General features: G+C 55.0%; 7 protein-coding genes across 7 annotated transcripts; 6 read left to right on the plus strand and 1 right to left on the minus strand.

Moving 5' to 3' along the window:
- Positions 1-1,891: 1,891 nt before the first annotated feature.
- VTJ04DRAFT_4373 (uncharacterized protein) lies at positions 1,892-3,254 on the plus strand (the record flags this gene model as incomplete). The annotated part of the gene is made up of 3 exons (XM_069362376.1): positions 1,892-2,121; positions 2,197-2,446; positions 2,508-3,254. 3 exons carry the CDS (start codon positions 1,892-1,894, stop codon positions 3,252-3,254), a joined length of 1,227 nt encoding a protein of 408 aa, XP_069219329.1.
- A 2,684-nt stretch (positions 3,255-5,938) lies between these two features.
- VTJ04DRAFT_4374 (uncharacterized protein) lies at positions 5,939-6,533 on the plus strand (the record flags this gene model as incomplete). The annotated part of the gene is made up of 2 exons (XM_069362377.1): positions 5,939-6,215; positions 6,277-6,533. 2 exons carry the CDS (start codon positions 5,939-5,941, stop codon positions 6,531-6,533), a joined length of 534 nt encoding a protein of 177 aa, XP_069219330.1.
- Positions 6,534-8,349: 1,816 nt separating this feature from the next.
- On the plus strand, positions 8,350-10,358 carry VTJ04DRAFT_4375 (uncharacterized protein; the record flags this gene model as incomplete). Its single annotated transcript, XM_069362378.1, has 3 exons — positions 8,350-9,138; positions 9,199-9,379; positions 9,445-10,358. 3 exons carry the CDS (start codon positions 8,350-8,352, stop codon positions 10,356-10,358), a joined length of 1,884 nt encoding a protein of 627 aa, XP_069219331.1.
- A 765-nt stretch (positions 10,359-11,123) lies between these two features.
- On the plus strand, positions 11,124-12,380 carry VTJ04DRAFT_4376 (uncharacterized protein; the record flags this gene model as incomplete). The annotated part of the gene is made up of 3 exons (XM_069362379.1): positions 11,124-11,367; positions 11,432-11,474; positions 11,531-12,380. The coding sequence occupies 3 exons, from the start codon at positions 11,124-11,126 to the stop codon at positions 12,378-12,380; spliced, it is 1,137 nt and encodes a 378-aa protein (XP_069219332.1).
- Positions 12,381-14,510: 2,130 nt separating this feature from the next.
- VTJ04DRAFT_4377 (uncharacterized protein) lies at positions 14,511-16,886 on the plus strand (the record flags this gene model as incomplete). The annotated part of the gene is made up of 2 exons (XM_069362380.1): positions 14,511-15,843; positions 15,901-16,886. The coding sequence occupies 2 exons, from the start codon at positions 14,511-14,513 to the stop codon at positions 16,884-16,886; spliced, it is 2,319 nt and encodes a 772-aa protein (XP_069219333.1).
- A 101-nt stretch (positions 16,887-16,987) lies between these two features.
- On the minus strand, positions 16,988-18,241 carry VTJ04DRAFT_4378 (uncharacterized protein; the record flags this gene model as incomplete). The annotated part of the gene is made up of 3 exons (XM_069362381.1): positions 16,988-17,158; positions 17,211-17,441; positions 17,498-18,241. 3 exons carry the CDS (start codon positions 18,239-18,241, stop codon positions 16,988-16,990), a joined length of 1,146 nt encoding a protein of 381 aa, XP_069219334.1.
- A 2,457-nt stretch (positions 18,242-20,698) lies between these two features.
- Positions 20,699-21,032, plus strand: VTJ04DRAFT_4379 (uncharacterized protein; the record flags this gene model as incomplete). Its single annotated transcript, XM_069362382.1, has 1 exon — positions 20,699-21,032. A coding segment is annotated over one exon (334 nt), but the record flags the coding sequence as incomplete, so codon positions are not given.
- Positions 21,033-21,080: the final 48 nt, after the last annotated feature.

Here is a 21,080-nt window from a genome sequence, read left to right on the forward strand (position 1 = left end):
ACCGAGTGGTGCGCAGGATTGTAACCAAGCTAAAACTCGAAACCTTGTCCCGCGGAGGTCGCAATCAAATCCCAATCCAAGCCTACGGCAATTGATGTCTTAGCGTCGTCCAGTGGCGGGGGGGGGGGGGGGGCGAAGCTCGGGGAGGCTGTCCGGGTTCGCCACCCACCGAGGATGGAACGCTCGAGAATGTGGGACTGTTGGCGCAAGTGGATGACATAACACGGCGTCTCTTTACGCTGTACGGCACAACGTCCGGCCGCTTGGTGGTATCCGTTCAGCTATGTGTTACATCCAGCTTTTCTATCACCGCAAAGGTGACAGTAAGGGGTAAAAGGGCGAAAGACCCATTGAGACCTCCCGGCGCACGTGTTCGTGGACTTTTCTTCGGAGCCCCTTTTTTGCAGTGTGGGTTGGGGAACTTTTCACTTGGTGGAAGCCAGCGGATTCTTCCCCTGTCTAGTGTAGTGGGAGCTCAACATGGCGGTCTCAAAAGATTCCATGCCCACGATGCCAGCAGTGTGTTAATTGACAAGGTTTTTGATATGATGGCTGTTGCGCTTTGACGTCGGGTTAGCAGAAGCTTAAGTATTAGTGACATAGTATCCGTATTCCTTCACAGGAGCTAGCCACCGGTGGGGGATGATAGCGATGAGCTGTCTGATTGCGGCTTCGTCTTGTCTTCGTCATTGACCTTACTGCAACAAAGCCCCAAGAGCTCGTCCTCAGGGGACGATACGGCTTCTTCCGCGCAGTTTGGGAAACCAGGAGAACAAGGGTCTGGTTTTTTCTATCCGAAAATGGCTAAGTCGGCAATGGGTTACATAACTAGGGAGCAGTTCAAACCACAAGTGGGCTCCGGGGAAGTGGGTTGCTCGCTGCCGGGCGCTATGACTACCTGCGTTAGAGCAACCTACTCCGTGCTTAGTGGGAAGACGGAGTACGGTATATGGAGAAGGATGGTGTCCTTCGTATGGATGGTGGAGAGCGAAAACTGGAATGTAGAAGCACCATGTCACCTGCGTCTCAACATCTGAAAGAGAACAAAACAAAACAGTGTTTGATGCTCTGCCGAATTCCTCTGCCGATACACTAGCGAAGAAATCATCCCACATGGCGACCAACATTGCCTCTTTTTCAGGCACCGTGTTGCTTTGTGTTACCCTGTGTTACCCTGGGCCTGACGGGGCTTGGCTGCAATGTCAGCATCCCGGGCCTTGGGGTGCCTTGGGGCGCTGCAAATCTGCAAGCCAAGCGAGGAAAAAAGCAATAACCCCCCTCAGAGAGGACGACCCGAACCTCTGGTTGAGGGGCTGGCCCACGTCTTCACCAATATACACTAGTCAAATCCAAGGACATTCAAGAAGTTCCCAAATGTGCAACATTTCTGCATGCCCCAATGACTAAAGTCATGATAATGGTAATTGCCCCTCTCTTGGTCCTTCGATAACAATGGCTGGGAGGCTAAGAGCGGTGTTGGGAGAAGAGGAGAACTCCGCTCGGCTGGGCTCATTTTCATGCAAGTCGCCCATAACGTTACAATCCGAGAGCCGAATGACGAGGGCCAGCATGCCCAAAACATGCTTTGAGGCGAGGATGTTTCCAATTAAGGATCACCGCCCATGTCTCCCACGTGTTGGCCATGTGGAGGTGGCTTCGTCGCCGAGCAGCTAGCCTCAACGATATCATGATGATGAGCAGGGAGGAGCACGTCTTCCATATCTCAATTCTCCAGCTTTGACCCCGAGTGTTGTTGCTTCTGATTCCGCATAAAGAGACCGGTCGCAGCTGAGTTCCTCGATTCGGGATTCACATCGTCAACCGGTTCTCGGACATCATCCGTTCCTCGCACTCGGCTTCCAGATCCAGTCGACAAAGAAAAACAGACAATATGCGCTTTTCACTTCTCGCCCTTGTGGCCCTCAAGGCCGCCTCCGTCATGGCCCTTGATCCCCCTTCCGAAGTGCCGACGGATCCTACTGAGGCGCTCCAGGAACTGGAAAGTCTGACCGAATCGGCCTACTTGGAGATCACCTCGGCACTTCAGGAGGCAGAGAACAAGAGGCGCATCAAGCGCAGCAGCTCGTGCACCCTGAGCAAGCTTCGCATCCGCCGGGAATGGTGAGTGTCACTTGTCCAAGCCACACCTTAACCAAACCCCCATAGATGTTCTCGCACTGACACGGCATGTCTCAGGGGTACTCTCTCGACCTCGCAGAAGAAGGCCTACATCAACGCCGTCAAGTGCCTGCAGTCCAAGACGGCCAACACTCCCTCGTCTCTGGCCCCTGGCGCCAAGACGAGGTTTGACGACTTCGTGGCCACCCACATCAACCAGACGCTCACCATCCACTACACCGGCAACTTCCATGCCTGGCACCGGTACTACGTCTGGATCTACGAGACGGCTCTCCGGACCGAGTGCGGTTACACCGGCGCTCAGCCTGTGCGTTGACTTTCCGTCCCATCCTTCACCTGACCCCTGGGCTAACCACTTGATTCTTCAGTACTGGGACTGGGCCAAGTCTGCCATCACCGGCCTGCACAACTCTCCCGTCTTTGATGGCAGCGACACCTCCTTCTCGGGCGATGGCGAGTTCATCCCGGACAAGCCGAACCTCGAGCTCGGCGGTGGCCTCGGCCTGCCGCCTCTCATCCTCCCCGCCGGCACGGGCGGCGGCTGCGTGACCAGCGGTCCCTTCAAGGACATGGTTGTCAACCTCGGCCCTGTGTCCCTGGACCTTCCCGGCGGCCTGGTCGGCGCCAACCCTGACGGCCCTCTGGCCTGGAACCCGCGCTGCCTGAAGCGCGACCTGACCGACTGGATCAACCAGCGCTTCGCCAACGCCACCTCGGTGCTCCGCAACATCCTGCTCCCGACCACCACGGCCCAGTTCAACGACATGATGGAGGGCGTTCCCGGCTCGGGCGAGATGGGCCTGCACGGCGGTGGCCACTACTCGATGGGTGGCGACCCGGGCCGCGACGTTTTCGTCTCCCCCGGCGACCCGGCCTTCTACCTGCACCACGCCGCCGTCGACCGCGTCTGGTACCTGTGGCAGCTGCTCAACCCCCTGACTCGCATGCAGGGCTCCAGCGCCATCGCCGGCACCCGCACCATGATGAACATGCCTCCCAGCGACCCGGCCACCATTGAGGATTACGTCGACCTCGGCTTCGCTGGTGGTGTGCCTACCAAGATCAAGGACCTGCTGGTTACCACCGGCGGCCCTCTCTGCTACGTCTACCTCTAAGCGGTTGGATGAATTGAGTGGTGGGCTGTTGTGGAATTGGGGACGGGGTTTAGGCTTTTGCTAGCCTTGGTCGAGTAGCGGCCATGGCATTTTTAATCTAGCTGACATATCATGCTTTTTGGGAGTTATCATACCCTGTTGAATTTACTGTCTTTAATCCTCTGCAACCCGTGTACTGTCCCTTCAGGTAGTCTTTTTGTCAACCATCCATCGTTGATTCCCTTCGCGTTTCGCATTCGGTCTCGGTGTTGCTGGGGTTTGAAACAATGATGGCTGTGCCGCAGCGGACTTGATCCGATTCATCCAGTGCCCTAACCATTCTGGGACGCAAGGAAAAATCTGCAGAGTCTAGCGCCAATGAGGTGATGATCCCTTCAATTGGAACGTGAAATGTGGGCCCTGGTGGTTTCGTCCCTTTCCGTCTTGTCCCGGGCTGCAGCAGAGGTTTGTGAGCCTTCGTCGCCACCAAAGTCCTTGTTCCCTCGATGTTTCCCCTTCTTTTCATCACAACATTCTTGATGTTCAAAGAAGCTTCATGCTATGTGGATCATGATGGGGATGTCATTGCGCCTTCTAACGGCATCTAAGAGAAGATCAACCGGGCCTTAATGACTGATGAGGAAGGGTGAACCTGGGAGAGGAGAGCTGAAAGCCAGGGCCCACATTCCTAATCGGGATGAATCCAAGGCCGCTGATTGGCTGATCTTGGGTGGGTTCCACAGTGCCAAAAAAGTTCGAGGCTTGTCAACGGCATCAACTCCTCCGTGGCATTTGGCGATAAGGCGCTTTGACGTCGCATCGCCCTACTTAGTATTAGTACAGTCTATGTCGTGGGGGCATCTTGGCTGCGTGGGAGTCAAGATAGGTATCCCAGAATGCCTTACCTAGTTGTCAAAATCATCATTGAGCACTGCCGATAATGTATCCCACCCCCAAGCTCAGCTCCAACCCCAAAAGCTGCAGCTTGCAGTGGGGCCGCTCACAAACCTCCTCACTGTGGCCCAATTCTGGTGTTGACCTGACTCAGGTTGAGTCTTCGTGGAGTCAACTCCTCCCAGTGAGATCCAATAGAAAGCGTTGGGTATTGGTTTTCTAAATGAAAGGATTTGAGACTTTGGGTTCTGGGCCAATGTCTTCACCTTCTCGATAACTTGGGTTCCATGCCAATGGGGGGAGGAGGTGCGGAGGATGTAGGTACAGCTGACTACGAGTATGACACCAGACAAACATTTTGCAGCTAGATGGAAAGGTCAAAGGGCACATGACATAAGTAAGGTATGGGCCTTGCGCGACAAATATGCTTCCATGGACAGAGACGATGCGCAAACATTTCCACCCTCATCAGTAACTACCTGTAGCATGGTTGGGCATATTATAAGATCCTTTGCTCTCTGATGTGCGGCTGAGACAGGTTCTCGGATGTCTCACACAAAGGAACCTGAGACTGCAACAACCGCAAGAAGTTCATGGCTCCCAATCACAAGATTCCATGATTCACGTTTGTTCACTGATCAACATGATCGGTGACACCGGTATGAAAGAACTGCTTCACAATCCATCTCTTGATATAATGGACAAAAAGAAGTTAAAGCTCAGGATATTGTCAAACATATCAGTTGATGTGGCCTTTCCTCTTCCGTTTACTCCTCTCAATCTTTCCACAGACAAGTCAATATCACTCCGACAGGTTTTTCTCACACCTAGCTGCTGTGGATTGCTCCTATCATTTCGCGATTCATGAACAGCCCAACTTCCGACCTAACTTCCCAACTCTCTTCCCTTCACCTGGATTCCACCATCAGCGACAAGACCACAGACAACACTGTAAACAAGGACAACACGAGCTTGGTTGTCAGTACGTCCCTCTTTCTCCATCCAAACATCTTTAAGAACTATACTGACCTTAATACTGAATCGACAACAACCACGCCTGGACCTCAAGAGTGCTCCCTGTCCGGGACTGCTGCCGGTGAAAACTTCATCTTCGCTGCACAGTGGATTGCTCAAAAGCTACAAAGAAATGAGCAGGTCACACACAGGGATAAGGGCATGATCAACCAGGTCATCGGCCAAGTCATGCGATCTCAAAGGCTTGAACGGGAAGATGTTACTCTGCATGAGCAGGCGCAGACTTGGGGGGTTCAGATGCAGAAGAGGATTCGACAGAGGCCGTGGGCAGGTGTGGATGTTGGCAATAATAGTCAGCATGTGCTCGTTGTGAGAACAAGGGGTCTAGGACTCTGGGGTGGTGGTCATTCAATTTGCATTGTCCAGAGTATGGAGGTAGTGAATGAACCTCAATGGGTCTCTCAGTTCTATACAAGCTTGCCTAGAGCTGAACATATTAACTAGGCATTCTAACTCTTTCCCATAGAGCTCGTAAGATGAATCAAGACCCATGTTAAGGTTTTCTCTGGATATCAAAACATTACTGTCACAGGACCTGTGAATCCAACTGACTGGACAGTGTCTCTGACCTGACCTTTTAGGTTTTGAATGCCTGCGATTGCACTTTTTGACTCGACCACACTTCTTCATCCCTCTTCCTCTTCAAAGGTATTCCTTTTTCCCTTCCACCCTCCCCTCCACCAAGCCTACAAGTTGTCGCGGATTGAAGCTTCTCATCACAAACACTCATCTTTCGTCGCGGATATTATCCAAAACAAACAATCAAAACAAACAACATGGCGGCAGTTTCATCTCCGACAAGCGCGGACAACTCGGTTCGATTCCTCGACGAGGCATTCAATGTCATCGACTGCTACTTCCGGCTTCACCGTGGATCGGTCGACCAGGCGGTGGCAATTGCAAATAGAGCGGTCACAAAGTTGATAAACAGCCTCACCGAAATCCTCGACTGTCTGCCACTTCATGTCCAGGACTTGCCCATCGACATCCACATTTCTCTCGAGAGCCTGATGTTCCGCGTTTACCGAGCGGTATACAAGGCATTGTTCAGCGGTGCGTACTTCCAACGGTTCTATTACTCCGTCTTTAATAAGTTTGCTGACGAAACCGCCAGACAAGTTTCCGATGGAACACATGGAACCCAACATGACATCCAGCCTCCCCAAAGTGTCGCTGAACACCGTGGCCCCTCTCATCCTGGGTGGGAACCACATGCTGAGGCTCATCGTTGTGATCAGGCGCTATGTTCCTGGATATACCAACTGGATGCCTACGGTCATGGGCCATGGCTCGGCTGTCTTACCAAACTCCCACGGAACAAGCGCTGCTCCGCCTCCACCAGCCACCCCCCGTTTCGGGCCTGACAACTGAATCGAATTCCTTGGTGGATTCCTCGGCAACGTTGAAACATAGGCACCTGGGCTACACACCCAGCTGGCGAAGGACGCAAGGGTATTGCCAAAGGGTTGATGGATAAGACGCATTGAAGGCGATGGATTCATTAATGGCACTGGTTTCCCACGAAATCTGAGTATGCATGGGGACGACGTGAGATCTCTTTCACGTCTGCGGTACCACATGAGCGTGACAATCTCGTCGATGTCTTCTGTCATGAGAGTTTGGGGATATGATATGGGTGGGTGTGTGATCTATAGAACAGGGATAATCATAATTCCAACCAGAATTTGATCATTCACGATGGTTAATTGACCATTCGTTGAGTGGTGTTTTATTGACCTACCTCAGGTATCTGGAAGATTGTTTTCTCCACACGTCCCCTTTACAAACTTCAACATGGTCCACCTGATGCGTCGATTACTACAACTTCCAGATGTACAGGCCATTTGCACACTGTTTTACACCGAGATGCCCCAGTTTGACATGACGACCTCCCCACGAATCTCCATGATCCACCAATGTTGGTGTGCAGCGTGCCTGAATCCCGGAAGATCGGATGGCACCTTAATAACTTCGGTATGACAGGGGCACTCAACGTCTTGCAGGAGTCAATATCCAGGGTCACAACAGCCCTGACAACCCGTCCATTTCCCCTGACAGACTCGGGTACCTTGCTTTATGCACCACCCGCCACTGAGCGGCTATACTGCTACCTATGAACAAGGCTCATCACAGGCTCAATAAGTACAGAGTAGGTAGAGAGAGCGCAGCGGTATATTACTCCGGATATCCAGTTCGGGTTATGTCAAGTCTCCTCGCTTGTTGCTCCCCCTGGGTCGCCTATGCAAGGCCGTTCCGTGTCCGAATTCTTCGCAGCCTTCTAGACATTCTTTTTCGGTTCATGTTTCCGTCCGCCCGGTTTCGGACAATTATTAAACTGATTGCCTTTATCGCCTTCGCAGAGGACCAACACACGTGAAATCGTCAGCTTCTCACCCGCAGCGGACGGCCGGGAAGGAAACAGACATGCATAAATTCCAGGGAAGCCGATTGGTTCGGAGCATCCGGCCTGGCGTTTCTCCTGTGTGACGGTGCGCGGTTCTGGAACAAAATCCACCACTCACGGCGGAGGGGGATTCCCGGAGAGGAACCGACGCGGCACCAACAGACCGGCCGACCCAACAGCCCATGTCAACGTTGAACTATTGCTCAAGTATTGACTGCATCAGGAACATAAAGAGGTTACATTTCTCGGTCCGGCCTCGGCTTGGCTTGTTCCTTCACAACACAAGGCCATTAGACTTTAACAAGGCCCGCGGGGGGCATGCTGTTAGCTGCATGTAGGTCAACAATGTCACCTCCTCGGCTCATCTCCCCGACCAGACGATCGTTCGATGGAACAAATAAACACGGGTTGGGAATATCGAAGCGAAGCATGTACATACGATTGAAGAATGGTGTTCTGAATGCTCTGAATGAGAGTAGAAACAACGCGCTTTGCTTACTTGGATCTTTCAATTGGTCGGTCGTTTTTCTGGTGCCAGGGGTGGTGTTGGATGTAGTATTCCGCCTCGGATTGACAGACAGGTCAATGTTACCTACTGACCAGGTACATAGTATTACTGAGCGAGGGTTATTATAACTTAATATCCGGTGCCGTCGCCAACATCCTCCATCCAAAACATGGCGTTGACCTCATCTCCATCTGGTCTCCTTCCATCCTCCTTCCACTCCCAAGAGCAGATGAACAGGTAACTTGCCTCCATCTTGTCCGGGAGTCGCCATCACCATGGTCGCCATCCTCCGGAGCCTAGCCATCGCCTCGGCGGCGGCGGTAGCCAGCGCGGCCTCCGCAGCCTCCAGCAAGGCCAACAGCAAATGCGCACCCCGCTTTGACTGGGAAAACGTCCAACTCACCAAGGGCTCTCTTCACGGGCAAGACGCCGCCCTCTTCGGCTTCGGCCACACCTGTCCCAGCCGGCACGAACCGCAATGCAAATCCTTCCCCGGCGACCCTTCCTGGCCGTCCGACTCGGTCTGGGCGCGCTTCAACGCCACCCTGGGCGGCGCGCTCATCCAAACCGTGCCCCTCGCCGCGCCGTGCTACCGCCACCGCCCGGAGTACGACCCGGTGGAGTGCGAGCGCATCCGCGGCGCGTGGAACACGCCCCAGCTGCACGTCGAGGACCCGGCCAGCGCCATGATCCCGCTGTACCAGGGGCGCACGTGCATGCCGACCGAGGACCCGGACGCGGGGAACTGCACGCTCGGCGGGTACGCGGCGTACTCGGTGCGCGCGACGACGGTGAGGGATGTGCAGCTGGCGGTGAACTTCGCGAGGAATAAGAATTTGAGGCTGGTGGTGAGGAATACGGGGCACGATTTCGCGGCCAAGTCGGTGGGTGCGGGGGCGCTGTCGATTTGGACGCACGCGTTGAACGATATTCAATTTATCAAGGATTATGATTGCGGAGGGTATCGTGGACCGGCGTTCAAGTTGGGCAGTGGAGTGTTGACCGAAAAGGTGTATGAGGCAGCGGAGGCGAATAATGTCACGGTTGTTGGTGGCGAGTGTCGGGTGAGTATTCCTGATGGTTTGTGTCATCCGCTCTATGTTCAAGAAGCTGACAGCTGGTAGACTGTTGGCATCGCCGGCGGTTTCATTGCTGGAGGTGGCCATTCGCCCGTCTCCAGCCTCTGGGGAATGGGGGCGGATCAGGTTCTGTCCATGGAAGTGGTGCTTCCCAATGGGAAGTTTGTGACGGTGAACGAACACTCCTATCCGGATCTGTTCTGGGCTCTCCGGGGTGCTGGCGGAAGTAAGTTCCTCTCGATCAACCTGTTCTTGGTTAACATCACGGGGACGCTAATCTAACCATGACAGGCACTTACGGTGTTGTAACCTCGGTCACCATCCGGGCCTATCCTCGAATCCCCGTCACCACCATGACGTTTGCCTACTTCACAGGGCCCAACGTAACGATCGACACCTTTTTTGATGGGCTTGGCGCTTACATGAAGTACTTTGACAAGTTCACAGCCGCCGGCGCGTACGGCTACTTCTTCGTCTTCGGCATTGGCCCAGGCCAGTATCTCTTCAGCATGGCACCGTTCTGGGCAAACAACATGACCAAAGACGAGGTCACCACTCTCGTGACACCGTATCTCAACGACCTCGCGAGCCTTGGAATTGAAGTAACCCCCAACATCACCGAGTACTCGAGCCTGTTCCAGGCCTACCAGGCGTCATTCCCGCCAGAAAACGTTGGTGCCGTTGACAACCACGCCGCCTCTCGGCTCTTCCCCAGGGAGAACTTCCAAGGCGCCAAACTCAACGAAACCCTCGCTGCGGTGCGGCATGCCATCGAAGGCGGCGGGATTCTGGTCGGGTACAACATCCGGGCTGCGCACAACCCCACGGCCAACCAACAAAACAGCGTCAACCCCGCCTGGCGCAAGGCGACGGGTTTCTTCATCCTGGGCGGAGTTTGGCCCCCCGACGCGGCCGATTCGCAGATCCAGGAGGTGAGCAAGACGATGACGACGGACTGGATGGAGCGGTGGCGGGCTGTGTCGCCGGGGTCGGGCACATATCTGTCTGAGGCAGACATCAACGAGCCAGATTTCCAGACAGCGTTTTACGGGGAGTATTATCCCCGGCTTTACAAGCTCAAGAAGAAGTATGATCCAAAGGGGGTGTTTTATGCGCCGACGGCGGTGGGATCGGAGGATTGGTATATCACGGATCAGCTGGAATGGATTCCAACGCAGAATGGGCGACTATGCAAGGTGAAGTGAGGGAGGAGCAGCTTTCGAGGCTTGTACATACGCTCAAATACCTGATGGTTCATGATAAAGTGTCCGTAATAGTTGTAATCATTGTGCATGCCTGTAAAGACCTTTCGTTGTTCGTCCTGTCCTTTGAAGACAAGCATGAATGACAAGATACGGGTGAGTGACCTCGTGTGCAACCAGACTCCATGGGATCGATAATCGTCGAGTACAGGTACCTAAACAGAGAATGATCATTCACACCATAAAAGGCCTCAAGTGGCGTGAGGTCCGAGATAAGTTCAAGTCCAGGGTCGAGGCTCAACAGGATTGAACCATCATCGAGTGTCACAAAGAAGGCACAAGGAAGGATTATATCTCCGTCCTTGCCAATCCCAACAAAGCTTGGCTTCCAATGTTTGCTCTTCTTGTTCATAAAGCTCTTTCCAAACTCCAGGAACCTTGCTCATTGTTCCACCAGCCCCTTCTTTCCAGGTTTAGGTTAGAAAACTCGATCCGAGGTTCTTCCTTCCAGATGTGTCGCCATCGCCGGAAGACAGATTCTCTTAACACTTCGCGCTCTTCCACTCCATTCCAACTTTGTTCCACCAACCAACCTGCTCTCTTCTCTGTTCTCGTCGAAGCAGACCGACCATTTTCCCTCAGTGTAAACTAATACTTGTCAGTTCTTCTTTGCCAACGTACTGACGCCTCAATTCAGTCTTTTTTTGTCTTGCCATCCTCGACCTTTCGTCACTAGGCACTCTTCCAGATCCTATCTTCTCACGCAAAATGTCAGATCTCAATCCCGACGCCAGCAATGGCGCCTGCTACTGGAGAAGTGGTAACCGGAGTGAGGACGTCTTCATCCCCTGCGGCAACTCAGCCTTTGGTCATGTCAATTGCTGCCAGGTCGGCGACAAATGTCTCGAACACGGCGCCTGCTTTAACTCCAAGTACGGAACCACGTATCTCGCCGGATGCACCGATCCTCTCTATCTGGACGAGGCTTGCCCAGACAAGAGATCGTACAGAGGTACGACATCAAGTTTTGGATCTTGCCGCTGCCGTGGACTAATAACCGCGTATCGCTTGAGCAGACTTCCCATGGGCTGGCTTGATCTTCTGCGCCCCTAATAAATGGTAATTTCGTCCCCTCAACTTCCACGAGGTGGCGCAACGCTAACAAGCCTCCAAAGGGTCGCATGTGAGGAGGGCGGCAAGCCGAAAACCATCCGCCGTGGAGACCTCTGCGAGTGTCCGACCGATGACACGAAAGACGTGGCATTTCTGGCCGGCAACCGTATCCCAGACGTCGCCTGGCTCCCCACTCAACTCGGCGGCAAATTGAATTGGCTTGAGGGCCATGGGCCGACCGCTACAGTGCCAACTTCAGCTATCGTCGAGACAGAGACCCCGACAGAAACCCCAACCTCATCCACGATCTCCTCGCCCACATCACCGCCGACAGACGGCGCCAGTCGAAGCCTGACCACTTCCCAGGTCGCTGGGATCGGGATCGGTGTGGCTGCCGGCACCCTTCTCATCTTCGGAGGCCTTGTTTACGTGTGCCTTGTGCTTCGCCGTCGCAAAAATTCGAAGAACAGAGCCGCGTCACAAGAGCCAGAGACTGCCGCTACGGGCTCAACTGAGAAGCCTCCTGGTGGAGATCCAGTCGAAATGCCTGGTTCTTTGGAAGCTCGCACTGCGGATCCCATTTCGGAACTTCCTGGCGAGCCGGTGAAAGCTTCATCCCAGACTCCCCGACATGAAGAGTCTCCCAGACAGGACCAAGCTCCGTGGATTGCCACTCCCCCGCCAGTGTCGCCCATGACCGCATCGTGGGGAAGCCCGGGTCCTGCGTTCTGGGCGCCGAGAGCATCAACACCTCTCGAGGAACCAGGCCATGAAACAAAGATCCCTCATCAGAACCAAGAGAAGGTGCAGCATAAAGAGGATGATCAGAGCCAAGACCCGCTGGAGACCTCGACCGAGAGACAAACCGAACCACGCCAAGGTGAGACAGGTGTGGAGGCCAAAGGAAACTAGGAGGCGATGCTCTTCGAAAACAATGGAGTGGAATAGTGAGGCGGCTGCGCGTGGCATTAGTCATGAACTAATACGAAGTACTCGGAGCATGAACATGAGGTTGTCTTGAGGTCTGCTATCTGATATTCATGAGAGGACCCGTTGCTGGACTCGAAGAGCTTAATAAGGCGCATCAGGCACCCAAGACACCTTTGCCAAATGCCTGAACTTCCCGATGTGGACATGTGGCTTTGAGGAGGTCAGGATCCCACAATCGTTAACAGCAACAGGAAGGGTTGGCGTGCTTTGCTTGACAGGGTAGCTAATAACGAACTTTTACTCACAATTTGTTAATCCTTAATCCCCATAGATAGGAACCTAGTTAGGACATGACAATTCACAACTTTGAGTTTCATAAGACGACCTTCTTTCCGCCGAACCCCACTATTAGCACTCGAGCAAAATGACCCCTGCGAACTACGGATGTATGTTATTGTGCGCTGGCCCCAGGTCAGTGGAATAGGCGAGGTCCCGAAGGTTGGAGACGTGGTGTAAGAAAGGCTGAACACCAACGGCTGTCTTCCCTGGACCATCTTCTACCATCCCAGCAACTCTAAGGTCAAGTGGGACAATGGTGGTGACCATGCGGCCGCCTTCTTCCGCTTCAATTCGTGGGTTGCTGTGGAGGTTTACCCAAACAGCACAAGCACCGAACACAGCGGCACAGTTACCATCACCCCGACACCAAAACCCGAGCATAACGGATACCAAATCACCCCTAGCCCCTTAGCCCTCGACAGCCGGTTGGGGTTTCACCTACCTCGCTGCAATATCAACTTCAACTCCCAGCTCCACATCGACAAAAACTGCATCTTGTATGAGCCATTGACCAAAACCTTCGCGGATCCCCCAGGGTCAATCGGCATTGCCTGGATCAAGCGCGTCCAGCCCAGGTTTAAGCGCGGCAATGCGCCAACTTGGGAGCATCCCACCCCCGAGCTTGAACTGGACACTCCGTGTGTCTATCTCCGCGACAGCTTCACCACGACCACGATTCCCATCCCTCTTATATCCCTAGTTCAGGGCGCCGTATACTTACAGCTGAAGATGTGGTCATGGATCTCAGTGGATTTCAGGATAAAGGGTCGGATCTTAAGCAGGATGCCTGAAAGGGGGTTGGGAGTGTTTTATGGTTGAGGAGATGAGGAAGGTGATGCATTTGAACTGGAACGGGAAAGTGGTCCTAAAATACACATGAATACAGGAAACCATAAAATTGATGAAATAAAAACACTATAACTTTGGCTGTGAAAAAGACCAAACCGGAAGGGAAAATGCAAATGAAAAGAAAGCATGGCCCGGCACTCATCCAGATTCTCGAATTGGCATGCTTGATCCCCCCGAACCCTCCAAGCGAGGCCTCATGGCGCCCAGACAACTGAAGCATTTGGCAGAATGTGCGTACGATAGGATAAGCTTCTCCAGAGGAAAAGTGCCATGAGAGATCGCCCGACCAGGGAATCGACCCCGGTTCTTCCCCTCAAGGGAGACCTTGAGGAAGAAGTTGTGCGGCCATTTGAGGCGACGCTATTGACCACTTGACCAAGCATGTCAAATCGTTGGATATGGGAGCGCACAACATCGGTTGTGTTCTGGAGAGGCCATGTCGGCCTCAGGTGTCGTCGGGCCATGTTGATCCCGAATAGGAAGTTTGTTTACCCGTGATGGGGGTGCGAGAGGGATATGCATAACCCTAACCCTCTAAGTATCGTCTCGTCCCTCATCGTGACCCACCATCTCAATCCGGCAGTTTTCACCCACTTCCCGTCTCATCCTCGACACTGTGCTCTCATCCATCCTCAACAACATTTTGTGAGATGAGTACTCATTCACAGTAATAGAGATCGACGTCTCACTCACTTGTCGCTGTAGAGCCAGAACTGTATCTCATCTCATTTCCCACTCTCAATCCTGCGGTTCGAACTTTTCAACAACAGGAAAGGCCCCATTAACGTGACAACCTCAACCACCAGCTCACAGATTAATTAGCCGCATACAATTGAAAAGCCGCAGGCTATCATCCTCCTCCTCCATCCATCCATCCCCGACTCTTTCCTTACTCTCATACTCCCGACTTATTGCACAGCAACAATGCGCCCACGAAGAACTCGAGGCGTCCGCAAAAGTTACGTCGAGGAGCCCATCATCTCAGATGAGGACGAGACCCGCCATGAGCCCAGCACCACAAACCCAGCCAAAGAATCGAACGACGATGGCGACTCCGGAGCTCCTCCTTCCCGGCGAAAAGGTCACGTTGACGAGGACTATGACGACAACGCCGCCGACCCCTCACCCAGCGACGACGATGACGACGATGACGACGAAGACATGGCCTCCAACGGCCCCTCCCCATCCACCAACAAACGCACCACCACCGCTCCAAACTCCTCCTCAACAACAAACCCGCACTACCACCACCCCCCAACCCGCTCCTTCCACACCATCCCCCCTTACCCCCTCGAAACCCGCACCCTGACGCGCGTCTACGCCGGCCCCTTACGCAAATACGCCCGCTACTCGGCCCTGCGCGACACCATGTTCGGCCCGGAGTACGAGCGTATCAAGGTCGCCTGGCAGTTGGAAGTCCGGTGGTGCGGGTTCCCCGTGCTGCCGCCGCGCTGGCCGCCGGGGGATGAGCAGGGCATCATCCGTAGCCCGTGGCTGCCTGAGGGGTTCGAAGCGGTGCACAGGCGGAGGGGGGAGATGTGGTATGCGGATTTTTGTGCTCAGCAACGACAACGAGAACGAGAACGACAGCAGGTCGGGGGAGAAGAGGAAGGAGAAGGCGAGGTGGTGGGGGTGCAGGTTGTTAGGAGGCTAAGCAAAGAGGAAGGGGAGAGGTTGTTACCCCGCGAAAAGAAGGGGTTGGCGGTGTTGATGGGTCCGTGGGACAAGCAGAGGGAGGTTCGGTTGAAGCCTGGTGAGCCAGGGGTGGTGACGGGGTTGGAGGGGTTGCCAGTTCAAGAGGGAAAGACGGCGACGACGCCGGTGGATTGGACGTTTGATGTGGGTGGGCTGCCGTTGGCGGTTGCGTGGGCGCCGCTGGAGAGGACGGATATTCAGGTGCTCGCGGTCGCGGCGGTGCCGTTTGAGGATCAGGCTCCCCGACCTCCGGGGACGGTTCGGTGGAATGCTGCGGCTGCTACGGCAGAAGGAGAACCCGAGCGGAAAGTCGGGTGCGTCCAGCTTTGGGAGTTTGTTCCGCAAGAGCGCCAGGGTGAACTCCCGTCACCTTCGACTCGGCCGCCGAGGTTGCTCGGCGCGCAGTTCTTTGATTGGGGCCGGCCAAAAAGGTTAAAATTCTGCCCTGTCCCGATGGACGGTTGTGGGATCTACGGCATGATGGCTATTCTCTGCGGCGGCGACGACAAGGTGCGGGTCATTGAGGCCAAGGTGGTCGAGGACGCCGACGTTCCGCGCTATGGTATGTTCTTTGACAAAAAATTCCAATACTCTGTTTATTTGCTAACAACCCCCTCAGGATGGATCGAAGAACCCATCGCCACCTTTGGACTGACAGAAGACTACAACGTCAAAGCGACGTGCCTAACCTGGGTCAACATCAACCGCGTCGCGCTGGGCCACTCGGACGGGTCCATCACGCTGTGGTCCATCCACCCGCGCCAACTCCTGCAACGCGTGGGCGCGCACACAACATACATCCTCGACATCTGCTCCGGCTTCCCCTCCCAGCCGTACCTGGTTACGACGGTGCCCATCGGCGGCTGCGTGACGCTGACCGACCTGTCCCAGCCGAGCGGCGAGATGACCTACTTCCCCTCGCCCGCCATCAGCCACCAGCCCAACCTGCTGTGTTGGAGCGAGGTCATGCAGGGTTTCATGGCGCTCTACCCGACCTCGACGCCCAACACCACCATCGCCTTCCTACACCACCGCTTCTTCTGCCAGGCGCGCCCCATCACCACGGGACCCAACTACCTGATGAGCGCCTCGGCAGGCGCCACTCACCCTTTCCTGCTCGTCGGATGCGCCGACGGGTCCGTGTTCTCGTGCAACGCTCTGCAGAAGCTGTTCAAGCAGAAGGGCGAGCCCATGTGCAAGCTGCGCGTGTTTGAGCACGAGTATCGACCGGTGGAGGGTGATGCCGAGGTGCGAGGCGCGGTGAGGATCTTGCAGGGGTTCCTGCCGGAGGAGAATGACGATCCCAGGACGGAGAAGCGCAAGGAATCGAACCGCAAGAAGAAAAAGGCCGAGAAGAAAAAGAAGAAGAAAAGAGGAAGACGGAAGAAGGGGGTCGTCGAGGCGGACGCGGCCGATGGGGCTCGAGACAGCGAGGCCGAGGCTGATGAGGCGCAGATATCGCGCGCCATCATTCACGAGCCGCTGACCAGGGTGACGAGTGTCCAGTGGAACCCCAACTTGCCGTTCAGTTGCTGGGCTGCGTGCGCGATGGCGTCGGGGCTAATTAAGGTGATGGACCTTGGAGTGGTGGATGAGACGGCATAATAATCATGACAAGGAAGGGTTGACAGGTTTGATTGACCAAAAAGATATTTGCCGCAGGGCGCCGCCGTCTATAAAATCTATCTATTTGCAAAGTTATGATTCTATGTAAGTGCTTCGCACTGCGCTCCGAGGATGCCATGATGGTGATCGAAGGCCGCGATCATGCCATACAGATGGGTTGCTGCTGCAACGAGCACAAAGACATGGAAGATCTGGTGCGAGCTGCCCCAGATGTCGAACGTACCTGGATACTTGCGTTCCGGGAACCGGACCTATGTCTCTGTCAGTAGGTGTACAATAGCTCCGAACTACCGAAACACTTACAGCGTAAAATGTGGCTCCGACAATATAGAGGACACCCTGCAGAATAACCCATCCGAGGCCCATCCTCTGGTGCAGGTCAGCAAATCCAGACCTGGTGAGAGCGTGCAGAATAGGCACAACCCCAGACATTCCCAGGCCGATGAACATGAGCGTCCGATATGGCCGCCATTGGGGGGTGCGGAAGTGCTCAAACCATGAGACCACCAAGCATCCCAGTCCCAGCAAGCTGATCTGTGGCCAGAAGGTCAGCATCGATTTCGTGTCGCCAGAAACATGAGCAAACTTACTGATCCCAAGTACAACGTCAGCAGCCCGGCCTCGCAGTAGAACCCGTACCACAAGGGCGCCACATAACTCCCGACAATCAGAAACACAATGCCCGAATAATCCAACTTATTCCCCCACTTGGCAACCTTCTCACTATGGTTGCTCAGCGTATGAAACGCGGCGCTCGCGCCCAGACACACCGTCGCCCCTGCAAAGAAGCAGGCGAACGCAACCACATCCCCCGCCGTCGCCGTCGCGTACCGCGGCGCCACCACCTCGCGGTACAGCCACCTGGCGCCGATTGCGAAAAACGCCAGACACCCCAGCAGATGCGTCCAGATGTTGACCGTCTCGTTGTGCACGTGCAGCACGCTGTGCAGGCTGGCGAGGAAGGAATTGGAGGTGGGGCGGTAGCCGCGGAGAATGGACGGGTTGTCACGCCGCCAGGGGGGCAGGTCGTCCCAGTGCAGGAGGTGGGTGAGGGCGTTGGCAATGGTGGTTTCGAGCTCGACGGCTTTGTGCAGGAGGAGCTCGGTCGTGGAGGGCCGGCGTGGGCGTTTGTACTCTGGCGGAGGGTCGGGGTGTTCATCATCAGAGGAGAAGGGCGAGGAGGAGTTGGCGGTTTCTTGAGGTTGGTTGTGGGTAGCGGTGGTGTCGTCGGGGCTTTGCCGGTGCCGGGCCCGGAGCTCCGAGACATCCGGACCGGGAGCAGCACTGCTCGGCTTGGCTTGAGATTTGGCTGCGGCGCCGTTTCTCCGTGCCATGGTGGGTGAGGTGTGGTGGTGGACAATGCCGGACGCTGGGTTCGACGGAATGGGTGTTTTGGCAGCTCCAGATGTTTGTGGTTCAGGCTAATAAATTCTAACCCCCCTCAGATGTGCCGGCGCAGGTGTGCGGCAGAGACGGGACGGGATACGGAGGGTGTGTTGATGTGTTGAGTGGGTGGGCTAATATCTAATGCCGAAATGTCCGTCTCCCCTCACACACATGGACTCAACAAATACAAATGCTGCAGTCTCAATTCAAAGATGCAGATGCCGCGGAGACTTCGGGTCTTGAGAAATGGGTTGAGGATGGAGAGATTCTCCTATTCTTCAGATGCTTTGTCCGCCATATCGGTCATTGGGGATCCCAGGCCAAGCTTCTATCAGACCTGTTAGCGTGACTGCCAGCAGATAGAAGCATCCACTTTTTTTCCGTTGGGGGTGAATTGGATGCTGATGGAAGTTTGCTGAGAAGCATGTGCTTTTCCAAGCCGATCGAGAAAGAGTTGAGAGCAGCTGGTGCCAGGTGCTGGACTGGGCCTTGACACCTGGCAGATCTGGCAGATCTGCCCCTGGACAAAAGAGGAAGCTGCTCATCTTCGATGCAACTTCTCATTCACCCACCATCGCTCGTCATCACTTGCCATCAACCTGATGTTTGCCTAAAGTCTCGTGCTCTTTTTCAAATAAATTTCTTTTTTTTCTCGAGTCATTCACCTGAGTTCCATTCGAGTCCCATTTGAGTCCCAATAAAAGTTCCTTGCCCTCCATTCGGCACTTCCAGGTTCACTCCGTCGGCGCCCAGTGTCCGTTGCTTGCCATTGTCGGCCCACCACCAGCACTTCCATGCCGTCCGGCCCCATATGTCACTCCCACAAATGTCACCATTCTTCCGTTCCTTTGGGTGTCCATCCCTCCATCGCTATCCACCAGCTCAAAATACCTCTCTACCCACTCCGTACAGGTTGCATCTCGCGTACCCAGCAGAATGGCATCAAGTGACGTCGTCATCGCAAGCCGGGCCCAGGACAAGTACCTGACGACCCTCGAGCTCTCACTAGGACCATGGTCTTGTTCGCCTTCTTGACCTCATAGTGCTACTGTGTTGACATATAGTACTACGGAGTTTCCACATCCCGCTTGCCTCAGTAAAGGGTTTCCATGGCGTGCCTGGCATATTGGCTGCATCGCAAGCGACCCATCTCTACCGGGCCATGGGAAGGGCCTTGAGCATCGACGGCGAAACTGCGTCCTGATTCCCGGAACGGCAACCGCTTTTGGACACGCTTCTCCTTCGGCAAAGTCTCCAAATACCCGGATCACTCTTCTCGCCCAACTTTATTTCTATTCTTGGACATCTTCATCTCCAAGTCACATTCGCCGGCACCACCGCGCACCGCGACCCTCCGGACGACAAAGCGTCGACTTTGCGAGAGGGCGCCCCCCAACCTCCGCGACACTACCCCCCCTCCTTTTCAACGCCCTTTTTCAACGGTCGAACAGCCTACGGATATGCAGGAGGGACGGGACCTGACGGCTTCTGGGCATAAACGAATCCCTTGCCTGAAGAAGAAACTGGTCTGCGACAAGAACCCCGCGCTGCGAGGTTCTAGCGAGCGACCAAGTGTCGGAGCCCCTTCGTCCCCGATGCGACCTTGTCGGACCACCGAAACCCCTCGCCGCCTATCTCGTGGCAATGGGTCTAATTTACTACCAGCATTGGCACTTTACAAGAGACGCCCAGCGACGTGATAGTTTTCGTGACCAATCTTCCAAGCTCCCAGAACCGGCCGTCCAAGCAGCAGTAACCTTCGATCTTCCCCATGGGGACGCGAACCCGGGACCAAAAACCATCTCTTTTGTCCAAAAATAGCACCGCCGGGACCTCCGGTACCTGGACGGAGGAACGCCGGTACATCACGGTCTTCGACCGCCGACACGCCAAAACCGGCTGGTGTGCAGTGCGGATATAGGAGGCCGTTGTAACGGTGCAGACGTTTAGTTCTGGCTCGCCTCTTAGCGTCGTTGTGCAGCGAAAGCCCGGGAGTGGCTAGAAGACCAGACAAGCTCGCCAAGGCCCCCGGATAAATATACCGAGTCTCGCAACTCCTGGTCTTGCCCTTGCCTTTTCATATATTGTATATTGCCCGAGATTGTCGCCACCAAACAAACACCATCACGACGCAGACATGCTACTACCAGCACCACAATTGCTCTCGTCCTGGAAGCGGGGACGCTCCAATATGTCATGGCAAGCTTCTATAAATATTCCGTCGTAGGCGAACGCTACACCGTGGCCCCGGTGGTGAAAGCACGCCAGCGTCACCTCCGTGATAGCGTAGACGTGTTCGCCTATATCAACGCTCGGGAGCTCCGTTGTCGAGGAGTCGTTGCCTGTTCGTCTTGTAAGGCCGCAGACTCTGCCGACGACGAAACCGCACATCTCCCGACCCAACCATGGTCGCCTCGGCCCTTGCTCTGTCCCTGATCGGCCTCGGCGCCGTTCAGGCGCTGCCTGCTCCATCGAGGAGACAGGAATCCAAGCGCCAAGTACTCATCGGCGACGGGAACACCGTCATCATCCCGGGCCAGGGTGAATTCCCCATCTGCCAGATCGATATCCCCCTGAAGGAGCAACCGCCCTGCCTCTTCCTCCCCATTCCGGGCCCGATCACGCCCGAGGTGCCCACGCCTTCACCTACGCTGGGGCTTTCGAGTGCGGCCAGGAGGCCGGTTGCCAAGAGGGGAGCAGTCATCGGCGACCCGACCACCGTCCTCATCCCCGGCGTCGGTCAGGTTCCTGTGTGCTTCTTGGACAAGCCTCTCAAGGAGCAACTTC

This window comes from Mycothermus thermophilus, assembly GCF_041956435.1.
Source record: "Mycothermus thermophilus strain CBS 625.91 unplaced genomic scaffold VTJ04scaffold_3, whole genome shotgun sequence".
In the NCBI taxonomy this organism is placed as follows: domain Eukaryota; kingdom Fungi; phylum Ascomycota; class Sordariomycetes; order Sordariales; family Chaetomiaceae; genus Mycothermus; species Mycothermus thermophilus.